At 44.3% G+C, this 16,039-nt stretch overlaps 1 protein-coding gene across 2 annotated transcripts in view; it reads left to right on the plus strand.

The window, feature by feature from the left end:
• Nucleotides 1–372: 372 nt before the first annotated feature.
• The window catches only part of LOC124595208, a 29,066-nt gene continuing 13,399 nt past the window's right edge, over nucleotides 373–16,039 (plus strand). Inside the window, exons 1-2 of one of the 2 annotated variants that reach the window (XM_047133845.1) lie at nucleotides 373–556; nucleotides 12,538–12,805. In XM_047133845.1, the coding sequence (XP_046989801.1) occupies nucleotides 512–556; nucleotides 12,538–12,805 (313 nt within the window). In that variant the 5' untranslated portion in view covers nucleotides 373–511. The remainder of the gene's footprint in view (nucleotides 557–12,537; nucleotides 12,806–16,039) is intronic. The other variant, XM_047133847.1, reaches the window with a different exon arrangement.

Below are 16,039 nucleotides of genomic sequence, written 5' to 3' on the forward strand. Positions count from 1 at the left end.
GCGCGCCTATTGTGTAATTAGCGACGTCTGCCGAGATAACGGTTGGAACTGCATGTCAGTACCAGTCGTACAATGCGGGATGCTACGGAGATATCACGTGACGAGCAGCGTAAGAGGAAGATATGAGGGAGGACGTTCTTTGTGTGAGGTGTGACGTAGCATCACTATCGGCGCGTCCCTGCAACCATCGCCACGGCCAATAGTACGCCGGGTAAATATTGTGGAGGCGGTCCACGGCGTGGCGGAACGCGATGCTGACCTGCACTGCGCCCGCTTTGTTTGTTTACGCTGCGCGCGCATCCTGTGACGTGGCCAGCCGGAGGCTGTGGTGGGGCGCCGCGGAGCGCCTAAGTAGTGGTCGCCGAGCGGGTCTCGGCGCAGTCTACTGTCAGCTGAGCTCGCGAGAGAGAGCCGAGCCAACCCACTTCAGAGATGGCCAGCTGCTTCGCGCAACAAAGCGCCGAGTGTCCGCTGCTGCGACTCCTGCAGAAGGCGATCGACGTGTTGGCGAATGGCATCACCGAACTCTGCCGCCGCATTCGCTCCGTCTTCAGACGTAAGCGCTCCCAATTGTTGCGCCTTAGTTACTTATTTAGCAATGTAGTGCTTGCAAGTAGATCTGAGTAATTAATGTGAACGTACTTGTAACACAGTGATATAGCTTCAGGTTTTTTCACACTGTGCTGGTATTGTAGTTCTTTTCTTTGTCGTGTAAGGGAAATAATTTTTAGGTAAACAATTTGGTTTCTTGTCTTACATATCTCACAGCATTAAAAATTAATTTTGATCAACAATTTGTTTCATTCCTTTGAGGTTGTACAAATGTAATTCCAAGTCATCCAATCGGCTCATAGAGGGTGTATGTTCTCTTTTGATTGCCTGACGTTACAACACCACTCCTACGAAGTTAAAAGAATGAAATGAATTGTTTGTTTTTAAAATGGAGTTATAATGTTCTGAAACACATAAATAAATGATCGGAATTTAGTTTATTTCCTGTACAGTGAACTTTTTACCCTCATAAAATAATACTATAACAAACACAATTTCGATAGAGTTTAGATTTTCCGGCATTTGATGACGTCGATACGTTCTCGTGTGGCGACATCTGAATGTTTCCATATTTCGGCAAGCTGTTTTGTCACCACCGTTAGTCTTTTCCAAATTTAGTACTGACAGTGCATGTACCCGTAACACAATACTCTAACAAGTACAAATGCATATGAAACGAGCAAATATATACATATTTGTACAATATCTAAAATGCTACTTTACTGGTTTCCAGAAATATCCTCTATTTTACGTTAACATGTATTTCTTTCCATTTTTGTTTACCACTGAGATTTCCTTGATATATTAAGCTTTCGACTACATTTTTGTAGTCCGTGACATGTGACAGTGTACTGTGTCTTATTGTTGATGTGTGTCTTCTTACATAGATATTCGTTGCTGGTTGACACAACAAATATCAGTTAATTGTCAGAATGATACAAAATAAATTTCTCGCCTCACAAAGCCAAATATAAAGTTTTTCTACAAGAATCGGGTATGCGTAATAGGTGACGATATACCCATTCTGAAGACAAAAGAAATCGTATAAACATATTCCTGAATGTTTCCTTATAAACAGTTGTCTGAAGCTGTCAGGAATGAGAGAGGCCCAACTGACAATTTTCATTTGCAATTCACATTAAAAGCTTGCTATTATTTTCAGCTCGTGCGGATAAATTCTGTGCCATTAAACGCTGCTGGTATTTGTTTTCTAGTTTAAAGCGCACTAAATAGTTCAAATGCAAGCGAACAATTAATCTCTTATTTGTAATGCTTATCCGTAAACTTTACTCTGAAAATAATGCCAAAAGGTGATACTCTAACGTGGGAAGATAGTGTACTGCGTGGCAGTGAAGTGTTTGGCAGCACACTAGCCGTGAGTTTCAGTTTATTTGCATGATATTTTCTCATCATGATAGTACTCTGTATTTTGCTTTGCATAGGTCTTCTAACGATCTTATTTAAGGAAATAACACCTCCTGTCTCGGGACACAAAGTATTCACAACAATAACTCCGGAACACCTGATAATGCCCTTCAGCTGTAGCTTTTATTTATTCAGATTTCTAACAACAGCTACGTATTCACTATGAATAATATACTGCAAATATAATACTTCGCCGGCCGGTGTGGCCGGGCGGTTCTAGGCGCTACAGTCTGGAACCACGTGACCCCTACGGTCGCAGGCTCGAATCCTGCCTCGGGCATGGACGTGTGTGATGTCCTTAGGTTAGTTAGGTTTAAGCAGTTCTAAGTTCTAGGGGACTGATGACCACAGATGTTAAGTCTCATAGTGCTCAGAGCCATTTGAACCATTTTTTCCTTGTCTGCTGCATTCCCAAATACATAAAGAGGAAGATTATTGTCTGTATGCTTCCAGAAGTGCCCTGATCTGTCGTACCTTGTTTATATGCTCCTTAGCCAATTACCCAACAGTTAAAATTATAACATTGCTTCTCTGCTCCACAATAGCGTTTCGTGAAAATAAGGTCGTCTTTCTGCAAAATATCGAGTAGAAAAGCGGAAAACAGACTAATTTTGCGAAGTACTCAGTGAAGGTTTATATACTGGGAAAAGAAACACATCACAAAAATTAGCATTAACACCAGAAACTAAAAATTGTTTAAATAATTTCATACTGTGCTGTTACTGACACACAAAATAAGACGATATTGTGCATCTTTTTGCATTTATTGCGTTCGTTGTAACATATCCATTGCGTTCTGGTAAGGACTTTCGAGATTACCTCTCACTGAATGTAGCTAACTGAACAATTGTGTAACTATTAATAATCAACATTACGTTGTCAGTTATGTAGATGAGGAAAACTGGCTCTGACTAAGCGAACACGTCACACCAGTTGCGCTTTCTGCGAGAGTCGCTAGAGCTTACGCTACTGGTCGACTACAAGGAAATATTCATGTACCTGTCTGTCCAGTCCCGGCGTGCTGGGTCATAGATGCAACGGTCTTTTCTTTCCTGTTTTAATCTAAACACGCCTGCGGCCTGCAGGTCGCCCCGGACAGCGCAGCAGGCGGACAAGTGCTTTGCGGGTTGCGTCACTTGCAGGCGCACTAGTTTACATCTCCCGGTCTGTATTAGAGGTCGGGAAGTTACCTCAGCGTCATCAGCACTTAAGTAACAAAATTAGATCATTCGCTTGCATCCTGGATCCGCTTACATGAACTGAAGGAGCTCTTGTTGCTCGCTTCTACATTGTTAATCGAGAGAGGAGATATAATGGCCATGATGATTATCTAACGCAGCGAACGTAATTCCTTCCCATCCCAGCAGTATATTTTACATTTGCATTTGCGCATGAATGAGCTTATATATTCGTATGAGTGTCACGTATGTCTCGATAAAAGAACAGACGATACTGAAACTCAAGTTATCAGCCATTGATGGGCCTCACAGCTTTCCAGTGTAAACTTAATGTTCTAAATAGCTATCAACTTACTGTTCGTAGCAATCGTGTAATCACATTAGAAACACAGTTGTTGATTGTCGTTACTTGATTAGTTAACATAAAGTGTCTAACCAGTGGAAACGGCAATTGTACCTGTCCAGTAGGGTTTTGAAACTCGGAGCTTTCGTAAAGACATTCAGTCCAAACTAAAATGTTACTGGAGAGTCATTTTTAGTTCTAACAGGCATTTGAGACGAAATACAAAGTTCTCCAAAATTTCCGGTTCATCTAGAATGCAGTCTTAGTTGTAGGGACATCTAATGGCATTGTTGACATTGGTAGTATTTTTAGTTAGCTATTGCCATTTTTATAACTCGACAGTTACAATCGTGAGACTTACGCTGTATTTATAGAGAAAATACCTTAAGAACATGCAGGACAAAGCAGTTTATGAAGCTTTACGTGAACTGCTGGTTTTTCGATACAGGTAGAAAATTCATATTCAGCTTCAGCTACTGCGGAGCTCTGTCAATATTAGTGTAATCATTAATGTTTTTGTTTGAACTCTATCGTAAGCACGGTTTTCTTTGTATTACGAAGCTTTGGCAGCAGGCTTCTGAATACACTTTCATGTCGATTATTTCATTTCATTTTCCTTCTCCTGTGTATTTATAGTACACGAAGCCACCTTGAATGCTATCACTGTTGATATAATCATCGTCAGCAGTTGTTCTGCCATGCGGCAGGTCCTCTCCCTTCTCGAGCATTTCTATTCAGTTGGGTGGAGATCTCGCTTTCTTCCATTACACGGTCCGTTAATTGGTATCTCCTTCTCACCCTCTCTTTCTCTTTACTGTTCCTTCAATTTCTTGCTGCAGTAATCGTGGTATTACCATGGTATAGCACAGCCAAGTTTCATTTGTTTTCTTTGTGGTTTGTAAGAGGTTCCAGTTCTCCTGAACTCTTACCAACATCACCTCGTCCCTTAACCTGTCTTTCCAACTCTAGCCCCCTCTAGTTTGTAGTATACTCACACTTCCAGTACGTTAAGCCTTCTTCCTCATCTTTCTCAACGTCCAAGTCTATGCGGCGTACAAAAAACTATTTTCAGTGGTTTGAAACAGTCTGAAGAGCTTGTGAGGGTAGTGTAGGGTAGGTAGTGCTGACAATAATTGTTAAGAAAAAAATTCGATACGTTTCGCTTTTCCGAGTTAATTAGATTTGAAGTTAGCCAATCAGGTCGTTGTGCACGAAAATTCAAGCTGCCCGCCAGATACAATGTCAGTTGTTCTCATAGCGTAGATGATACCGCACGAGACTGCTCAGCTTATGACTAGGGTTGCGTCCAATTTTTGTGTAGCTCTTTTGTTCGGTTTTAGGAAACCAAAGGCAAAACACGTTCAGCGACACCAGCTCACTTGAATCTATGCACTAAACGCCATAATTGTCTCATTTAGATGCTAATTAACTCGGGAATGGCGTATAGTATCGGAAGTTTTTTCCGAACCATTATTTTTCAGCAAAACCTACCCTGCAACACGCTGTTTCTGATCATCATGTAAATCATTTGGCCCATATCTCCCTTAGGTTATTATTCAATGACCCACTAAATAATTTTTTCTCTTTGTTGAACGGCTCCTTAGCTATCGCTATTTTCAATCTTATTTTTGTTTTGCTATAGCACCAAAAACTTTCCTTGGATGAAAGTCTACGGCGTCCGTCATGACAATAGATTCTGACGACCCCAGGCATGCTGTCGGTTAACCGTAGTTCCCGACATGGTGTAATATAAGACGAAACAGTAGGCGGCACAGCGCGATACAGAGAATTCAAAGAATTAGCTCCGGGAGTGAGATGTTTGGCAGAGTGTATGTATTTTCATCCTGTACATGTGTAGATACGGACATACACTGACGAGTTACAACACTATGGCCAGCGCCCACCCCGAGATTGAATGCTGACTCGTGACTCTGACGGCACGTGACGTGATAAGGGAAGCATTTGAGCGGAACACAGACGAATGGGGAATCGTTCTGGTGACGGTAAGTCGCACAAATGGGGAAATACACTGGCGTAAGCGAATTTTACAGAGGTTAAATTACTTTGGTACTGCACCTTGGACGAGCATCTCGGAAACAGCGACGCTGGTCGGCTGTTCGCGTGCTATGGCTTGAGCATCTATGGAATATGGATGAAGATGAAGAAACTATGAATAGGCGACAACAAGTTGAACGTCCATCCCTTATCACAATAAATAGGGATCGAAGGCTTGCCCGTTCATTTTAGCGCGATCTGTGGCAGATCTGCCGACAGAGTACGATGCTGGCGGAGACACAAGTGTTTCGGAGTACACTGTTGAGTGCACATTATTGAACCGGTGTTTCGCAGCAGAAAACCTCTACCATGTTGATCCAACAGCATCGTCAAATATGCTTGTAGCGAAATCAGACAGTGGGTCATACCAGTTCGATGGTAGTTTACAGATACGTAGTCATCCAGGCGAACAGCTGTTGCCGGCCGGGGTGGCCGAGCGGTTCTAGGCGCTACAGTCTAGAACCGCGCGACCGCTACGGTCGCAGGTTCGAATTCTGCCTCGGGCATGGATGTGTGTGAAGTCGTTAGGTTAGTTTGGTTTAAGTAGTTCTATGTTCTAGTGGACTGATGACCTTGGCAGTTGAGTCCCATAGTGCTCAGAGACATTTTTGAACAGCTGTTCGAAGAATTCACCGTGCCACGGACACAGGCCTGTAGGAGCAGAATTATGTTATGGGGGCGGGGGATTCACCTGGGCTTCCATGGGACCTGCGTAGTAATCGAAGGCACCATGACAGCTGTGGACTATTAGGGACCACCTGTTTCCCATTATGAAACTTTCCTGGCAGATTACAACTGTGTGCCGGACCGAGACTCGATCTCGGGATCTTTGCCTTTCGCTGGCAAGTGCTCTACCATCTGAGCTACCCAAGCACGACTCACGCCCCGTCCTCACAGCTTTACTTCTGCCAGTACCTCGTCTCCTCCCTTCCAAACTTTGCAGAAGCTCTCCTGCAAACCTTGCAGAACTAGCACTCCTGAAAGAAAGGATATTGCGGAGATATGGTTTAGCCACAGCCTAAGGGATGTTTGCAGAATGAGATTTTCACTCTGCAGCGGAGTGTGCGCTGATATGAAACTTTCCTGGCAGATTAAAACTGTGCGCTGGACCGAGACTCGAACTCGGGACCTTTGCCTTTCGCGGGCAAGTGGTCTACCGCAGGAGAGCTTCTGCAAAGTTTGGAAGGTAGGAGACGAGGTACAGGCAGAAGTAAAGCTGTAAGGATAGGGTGTGAGTCGTGCTTGGGTAGCTCAGATGTTAGAGCACTTGCCCGCAAAAGGCAAAGGTCCCGAATTCGAGTCTCGGTCCGGCACACAGTTTTAATCTGCTAGGAAAGTTTCATATCAGCGCACACTCCGCTGCAGAGTGAAAATCTCATTCTGGATGTATCCCATTATGCTTGATGTCTTCCTCAACATCTATGGCATCTTGCAACCGGACAGCAGTTTGTGTCACAAGGCCATAATGGTGCTGCAGTGTTTTGAGGAACAGGACAGGGAAGTCACGTGACGTCTTGACCATTAAATTCGTCTTGTCTGAATTCGGTGAAACACAACTAGGATGCTATCGGGTGCCAGCTCCGCGCACACAAACCACCCGCCCGTAAAAGACGGGAACTGTGTGTACGCATCTAGTGCCACAAACCTCTGGGAACCTACCAAGTACAGGAAGAATCCATAGCACGCAGGATCACTGCAGTATTGCGTACCAGAGGTGGACCAACACACTTTGAAGCAGGCGGTCGTAATGTTTTGGCTGACCATTGTATGTTGCCAGACAGCGGCTGGCGAGGTGCGTCACGGTGCTGGGAGAGCCGGCCTGCGCAAAGCGTTGGTTGTTGGCCTTGGCGGCGGGCAGTCCCAGCAGCAGCTGAGCCACTCGCCGCAGCTGGCTGCAGCTGTCCCTGAACTCCGTAGCCGCTCCGGTCGTGCAGCAAGTACCCCGCACTGCGGGTAGACTGCCCGCAGGCGCCAGCTGCCATCTCCCATCCAAACCAGAGCCGTCACTTATCAGGCAAAGTCTCTCGGGAGGAGCACTCGCGTAGCTTTCGGGCCGGCTTAAAAGGGGTCACTTTGTAGCGCTGCTCTATGGTTCGCAAGCAGAGCCTTAGCTGATACTGATGGAGCAGCTACAGAGCGAAAAGGCTCAGGAAGCTCTGCTCACCTCATGTAAAATAGGATATTTCGTTAAATTCTCAACGAGATCTGGCGGAAATTGTGATAGATACTTGCTGCCTTCTGCATAACTTCGTCAAGGAAAGAGATGGGTATACGTCTGAAAACACATTTTCTGTTGCTGGGCTACAGGATGAGATGCCAGTAGACAACTCTCTACCTGGAAACTGTACTAAATGCATCCGAACAACATTTTCTGAGAACGAGGGCTACTCAGAAAGTAATAGACGTATTACAATAAAAAAAATTAACGAGATTTTGTTGTATACATTTTAAAGGTACACTCTGAAGCTGCTTTTCTGCTTAATCGCCTTCAAACTGAGGCAATTATCGTACGTGACACAAGTGTTTCAATACCGTCTCTGTAGAAATCTGCCGCCTCTCATTGCAACCCCTGGTTTATACCGACGTGCAGCTTGGCGTCGGTATCAAAGCGCTGTGTAGCGATCCATGTCTTCATTTCTGCGAAGACGTGGTCGTTGCGAAAGTTCCTTAATAATGAAACGAAGATTTTCACAAATTTGGTCTCTGCTTTTCATCACCAGTTTGTCAGTCAGAAAGCTAGGCATACCACTGCGGTCCTCAAATGATCTTTCGAAAGGCTATACATGAAATTTTTCTGGAACATTAATATCGTTTATACTTCAAGAAGACAGCTGTTGTATAGTAGTTGGCACTTTCTCCTTCCGTTTTCGATATGGTATCATGTGTTACTTTCTCCTATTCTGGTGTTCAAATCAGTCCCCTAGAACTTAGAACTACTTAAACCTAACTAACCTAAGGACATCACACCATCTACGCCCGAGGCAGGATTCGAACCGGCGACCGTAGCGATCGCGCGGTTCCAGATTGAAGCGCCTATAACCGCTCGGCCAGAGCGGCCGGCTATTCTGGTGTGTGCAAAAGATCGAAGGATAGTATTTCTGTACTTCTCTCCGACCGACACCGTACAGTGGCTTACGAATGTTACGGTGAGCGTGAGTAGACTAAAACACCTTTCATGGATGCGAATGTCACCGTTGGCTGCTAACTCATTTATAGGGGGTGGGAAGATGCACAAAATCTATGAAGACTGGGGGATTAACGCTGTTCTATCCATAGAATCATCCCAAGATATAAAAATACCATCCCTTTTTTTCCACTCGACTGTTTCTGTAAGACTATTGTATTTCTTAAAGAGGTGCATATGTAGTATGTTGCGTTGTCTTTGCTGGACCTACCTCTCAGACGATTCAGAAGCGTAAAACTTTTGATAAACTAGGAATAAAATCATTGAAACTTTGTCACCATCTTTCTCCTCCAAATGCGAAAGTATTTTGTTGACGCCGAGTTACATAGAGAGGAACGATCACCATACGGAATGACATAGACGTTCTTTTTTACCGCGCACTGTTCGAGAGTGGAGTAATAGTTATTGTGCAGGTGGTACGATGAACTCTCTGCCAGGCACTTAAGTGTGATTTGCAGAGTATCGATGTAGATGTAGATCTAGAATCTGAGTGCGAGTAGTTTCGGCACTGTAATTATACAAATTCCAACGTTAGCGAAGTGTTTAGCGCAGGCTATTTTGAATTGAACTACGAAGGGCGTTGCGCTGATAGGTAATTTAACTAGAGAGGAGAAACAGAAGCTAGAAGCTACAGGTAGGCGAGAGTATCCTTTAAGGACGAACATTCTGCTTCCAGTATGGATGAGCAAACAAATACCACAGATGGATCGATATCCGTCTGTTTGCTTCCGGCGATAGCCCTTATTGAAGTTTATTCTACAGAGATATCAATGTCCCGGCGCCACGGGTCAGAGCCGAAGGTCACTACTCCAGGGCAGCACTCTCTGGGGTTGTTTGCCATTGCCCGAATAAATAGGACGAGTTCAGTTGTAAATTATGATCCACTTCTATAAGAACACATTGTGTATCACTGTTTGGGAGAAACATATAATCGATAGGTCTGCAATATCCTTTTTTGTGTGATCTTTTTTCTTTTTTTTTTTTCGAGTATAGTTCCACAGTATTTGTTGGAGTCCTCTGTTCGGAAATCGATCTGCACGCTATTTTCGGCCTGTACAATCGATCTGCACGCTATTTTTGGTCTCTAAATAGTCTTGAGTTTCTCTCTGTTGGAGTTATGTCTGCGACACGTTGAATTTAACATAGAGAATGGAAAGTAATTGATTTGACTCGATGGGTGTTCAAGGATTTATGGTCATTGTCGAAGTAGAAACAGACAGAGTTGTAGACCAAACTCTTGTAGACGTTGTCATCTGCCTACCAATCACTACTTGATATTTTAAATTTAGGCTAAGGGGCTCAATTTTCTAAGCTTTTTGTTTCTGGGCTTTGTGAAGGTGATTTCTAATTTTGTGATCACAACCACTTTTTTATTCTTGCTTATCTCCACAATTTTCATCTTATAGTTAGTGTGGTGTCTAGGAAGCGTGCATACTCGATTTGCTAGATAAACAGTTCAAACAAGTTGTATTAATTAGTTTTATTACAATAAGATAATATACAATACTTTTGCGATTACACTGATATGTCGCAAGCAAAGGGCGACATTCAAAATAAGCAATCTTCTTCGCTACAGACAATGTCCAAGTTTGTGAGACAGAGAGAGTACAAGCGACGTAACTACAGCTTACACTGCTATAGTACTCACTAATCTTGAAGATGCTATTGAATAGGGCCCTCACCACGGCGCTTATGCTCTCTTCAACTAGAGGTCGCTGCTGTCGCGTTGTCATCCTGAAGAGGGGTCGGTCAGCGTGCTATTGGCTGACGTCTCACAGCCGTCTCTTCTCTTTCGTTCCCCACTGGCATGCCGGCTCTTGACTTTACGCCGTAACAGTTATGGTCTCGAACCTGTTTCAAGGGAAAACCTGGTCATGCTTTGGCGTAAACACACGAGTGGTAAATGAATGTTTAGAGGTGACAAGAATGAGCAGGCTAAATCAATAAATTTTCTGAAAATTTTCCCCTCATATAAAAGTGAGAATTCCATATAAATCGACTTTCTTGTTAAGCTGATAGTGATTTGTTGCACATTCGTATGACCGTCACCTCAAGGAAATGTAGGGAAGCATTTCTAAGACTACAAAACCAATGTCTTATGACTGTATATGTCCATCTTTACAGAGATGGTTGCGGGACTGGACTGTTCGTTAGAGGATGTCAAATGAAACACCTTTCAGCCGTCTAGTTTCCAAACTTATTTTATTTGGTTACCAGTTTTGGCGATTTACTACCCCATCTTCAGGCCCCTGACTGAAATTTTGGAAGATTGTACCTCAGTTCTGGTCAAAACAGGGGCCAGCAATACTGGTGTTAGAAGATTTCCACTTGCTATAGCGATTACTTTAACCATCATCTGCCAATGGTGGTATATGGTTCTATCCTTCGTTAATCCTAACATATATCATGCGATGTGTCGCTGCTTTCACATTTGTTGTTTGTGAAAATGATAAATATTGATATGATTTCCATTTCATATTAAACTGATTGTCCTACCCCCCTCCCACCCCACCCCTTACAAACGAGACTGGGTTAGTTGTTCCTCCGATTGGAGGAATACAGGGATACACGATTTGCGATAGCAAGAAGGCATGTCGTTTTCGAATCAACCGTGTTGGACAGTTTCACTTAAAATGGGTGTGTAATGAAAATATATCGAGAGTGAAATTGGCTTTATGAATATAGAGCGTCCATTGAAAGATTAAAAAAAAATGACAGGACTGCCAAGGAGCTGCAGGATGACGTTATTTGTTCGATGTTTAGTTTCTACGGCATTGTCTTACCCTCGTCAAAATAAACACTCCTACTAGCTTAATAGCGCCAGCCGTTCTCTTGTCCTAACTAGACAGTACGGCCTTTCATATGGACCAGAAGCATGTAATTCAATGTAAGCTAGACATTTAACAAACAGTCATAATGAAACCCCTCGGCTATCGTCTCTTTCTTTTTCAAATAGAATTTTCCGGACACTACCTTCAGAAAATACTTCGTTCATGATGGTCATGACGTGTTCTGCTCATAACGCAGATCCGTAAATGCAAGTTCTGCATTTTCCACTCTTCCCGGTTTTCCTCCATTCTTTTTGTAGCTGTTTTTGATTAATTAATCTTGATGTCAGTTCGAAGATGAGTGTGAGCCGTGAATGGAAACGGGGGCTCGTGGTAGTGTGGCGTAAGGCGGTGAGAGGAGCAGTGACTTCAGAAAATACATCGTTGATGATGATCATGATGATGACGACGGAAGTGATGATTCGTTCTGTCCATAATGCAGGTCCGTCACTGCAAGTTCATCATTCTCCACACCTCCCAGTTTTATGCCTTCCTTTTCGTAGCTGTTTATGGCGCATTAATCTTGATGTCGTTAGTTGTCTGATGGCTTCTTCTTTTTATGGTCCTTTTCAATATATCGTGAGCAGTTTCATATTCAGTATCGTGTTTAAGTTCCAATTGACGAATATGGGCGTGAGTAGATGGACGTGAAGACGTGAATAGAGATAGGGGAGGTGGTAGGTGCGTGTGAAGGGGTAAGACGGGCGGGTACTGGATGACAGAACGCTCAGTTTCGACAAAGAAACTGGAAGGAATAACTTTGGCCGGTTTTCCTGAAAAACAAACTAATTCGGTTTACTCTTACAGCCATGTTGTGTAGCTTGCTGCTTGGTAGTCAGAGCACGTGGTCTGAGCGCTTTTGTGGTGTCTTGTGGCTTAAGTGGAGGCGGTAGCTTGTGGTGGTGGTGGTGGTGGTGGTGGTTGTAGCGAGGGCAGAAGCCACGGGTGCAAGCGCGTCGGTCGGTGCCGCAGGCTGGCGGTGCGGCGCGTTCCCCGCCGACGTGTCCGGGCGTCGAGCCCCGTCGGGCCCCTTGCGCTGCTCCGTGGAGCTGCCGGAGCACGCGGAAGTGGCATCGGCGAAGGCGGCCCTCGAGTCGTCGTGGGCGTCTCCGTGCCCGTCTGTCTCGGGCGAGGCGCCTTCCGCCACCGACTCCTGGGACGAAGAGGACTGGGACGCTCGCAGCTTTGTCAGCGCCGCCAGCTCCGTCGGGGGCGCCATCTTCTGAGCTCCACCGCGCTAGTACGTCCCGCCTCTGTCCTCTTCTCTGCTATCCCTCTTGTCCGCTTTAGACTTCTGTCTGCTCCAGTAGCTGCCCGGCCCTTCAAACTGATCAGTTGCTATTGGCCAGAAGCTCCATTAGCTACCGTTGTTCTTCGTAATCTTCTCCATAATTTTCGAAACGAAAAAATGATATTCGGACAATATTGATGCCGGCCGTTGTGGACGAGCGGTTCTGGGCGCTTCAATCTGGAACCGCGCGACCGCTACGGTCGAAGGTTCGACTCCTGCCTCGGACATGGACGTGTGTGACGTCCATAGGTTAGTTAGGGTTAAGTAGTTCTAAGTTCTAGGGGACTGATGGCCTCAGATGTTAAGTCCCATAGTGCTCAGAGCCATTTGAACAATTTTTTTTTGGAAACAATTACGAGGGTTGGAAATTTAATAGTGGCAACTATTTATTTACAGCTCATACAAAATAGATGTGTGTTTCAAAGTTTTACTGACCTTCAAAGTAGTCACCGGCGTTGTGCATAACCCGTTGCCAGCGATGTGGGTCGTAGGATACTCTTAGCTGTGCCAGTTGTGCTGACAGTTCGAGCGGCGCGGTCTATTGCCCGACGAATTTGTAGCTCTTCTGAAGCGAATGCCGTGAAGTGTTTCCTTCAGTTTAGAAATCTAGTTGAACTCACGAGGGCTTAAGTAACGGGAGTGCAGTACGTCGTATAGCAAGTAGCAGCCCCATCAGTCAAACAAATCAGCAACAGCTTGCACTGTACGTGCTTCAGCATTGTCGTGCAAAATGATGGTAAGGTCCTGCAGAAAGTGTCATCACTTCTGTCTCTAAGCTGGTCGTAGGTTATGTTCCAAAAACGAAATGCATAGAGACAGAAGTAATTACACTTTCTGCAGGACCTGACCATCAATTTGCAGGACAATGCTGAAGCACGTACAGTGCCAACTGTTGCTGATTTGTTTGACTGTTGGGGCTGCTACGTGCTACACGACGTACTGCACTCCCGTGACTTAAGCCCTCGTGAGTTCAACTCGATTTCTAAAGTGAAGGAAACACTTCACGGCATTCGCTTCAGAAGAGCTGCAAATTCGTCGGGCAATAGACCGCGCCGCTCGAATTGTCAGCACAACTGGCACTGCTAAGAGTATCCTACAACCCACATCGCTGGCAACGGGTTATACACAGTGCTGGTGACTACTTTGAAGGTCAGTAAAACTTTGACACACGTATCTAATTTGTACGAGCTGTAAATAAATAGTTTCCACCATTAAAGTTCCAACACTCGTATAACGTCATGCGAAAGAGGCATAACGCATAAACCGTTGAAAGAAACACCTTTTACTAAGAGGGTAACATTCGTTAATTGCGTACCATGTTTACTATTGGGTTCGCGAACATCGCTCAATGTGAAGACCATCCGCCTCCACTACAGCCTGCAACCTCGCTAGAGATAGCATTTCACAACTGTTAGCAGCACTTTTCGAACGGTAGACCACGGAATGATCAGCTGTCATTTCACGGCTCGTACACTGGTTGAAGATCGCACATTGCGTCCAGAATTCTTAGTCGTGGCAACAGCAATTTCTGCAGCAATTTGTGGCGGAGTTGGCGGTCGGCCACTCCCAGAAGCAATTCCCAAATCGTCAGTTAATTCGAACTTGTGAACCGCGTTCTTCAATCCCGGCACGGTAAAAGGGCATCGACACTCGCGATGAGCAGTAGCAATATTACCATAGTTCTGACAAAACGTTGTTACGAGGAAAGCTCTGCTCACCACGTGTTGACTGTAGCGCACACTGATGCTCCTGTTTGAGCCCTACCAGTACCCACCTAATGGCAAGTCATGGTACTAACACTACTAACAACGCAAAATCCTGCAGCGCACAATCTTAACATCATACCTATTATCCATATGGTAGATAGTTTTCCATCTACGCTGACTCAAGTAATAAAATTTCAATTGTGATCAACTTGTCTATAGCCAAGCTATAGAGCTGGATTTGGCATCACTGTTGATTCGCTAATCGCGAAAAAGTATCTATAAATAAAATGAAAACAAAGTGCGACTGAGGTGTTGCTGTTTCCATAAGAAATACTTTTCTCTTTTCTTGATGTCAGTAATGTTGATTTATCGTATCAAAACATGCACGCCTATGCCTTGTTGTCCCATTGACACCTTCCACATCACGGTTCCACAAGCCGTACATACCACCACATATTTTGAAACTACATCTCATGTTCCAGTCTGTTGTTTCTGTACGCAAAGTAGTACATGCCATGAAACTGAAACACAAGTCTTCCCCCTGCTAGTTAATGTGCACACTGCGTAGCTACTAGTTATTACGTTGCTCTTAATTACTATTCCGTAAAGGAACAAGGGTACTTCTAATAATGACATTTTACAAAACACAGTCCCTAAGGAACTGTTTCTGCGGCATCCAGCAGTTATTAAAAGTGTACGGCAAGCTCGTAAATCAGATGTCAACTCTAGGTGCCGGGGTAATGGAAGGGAAGAGATGCGTGGACTCACTGGCTATCTGGAGGTTACATGGTTCAAATGGCTCTGAGCACTATGCGACTTAACTTCTGAGGTCATCAGTCGCCTAGAACTTAGAACTAATTAAACCTAACTAACCTAAAGACATCACACACATCCATGCCCGAGGCAGGATTCGAACCTGCGACCGTAGCGGTCACGCGGTTCTAGACTGAAGCGCCTAGAAACGCACGGCCACACCGGCCGGCGAGATCACATAAAAATGTAGCAGAATATGGGAATGAATGGTGGCACCACCTACAGAGGCCGTCCAACAAAGTACTGCCTGACAAAAGACTTCATTGTCATCCAGGGAAAAAAGAAGTTTCCGTACTCAAAGTATTATATCGACGTCATGTTTCCTGAATTGAAGCCGAGACGGGCCATAAGATGTACTACTTGACGAAAGAGCAAGAAAGCACTATTTACATTTAACAGCTCTAAACGTAATTTGACATAGCCTTTACAAGGTCTTTAAATCACTCTTCGATGTTAATTGCGATGTTTCTTAAGTTACTCTTTCTTGTTCTACCAGTGTGAAGCATACAGACCGTATTCGTGTCATAATGAAGTGATAATCTCTTAGGTACAGAAGAATTTTATAGTGATAGATAATATTACCATTTTGAGTAAAATCTGTGACAGAAATAATTAGGTTCAAATTCAGTTACGTACCTCCATACCACTACACCTATACCACTTT

The sequence above is a fragment of the Schistocerca americana genome, chromosome 2, assembly GCF_021461395.2.
Source record: "Schistocerca americana isolate TAMUIC-IGC-003095 chromosome 2, iqSchAmer2.1, whole genome shotgun sequence".
NCBI lineage: Eukaryota > Metazoa > Arthropoda > Insecta > Orthoptera > Acrididae > Schistocerca > Schistocerca americana.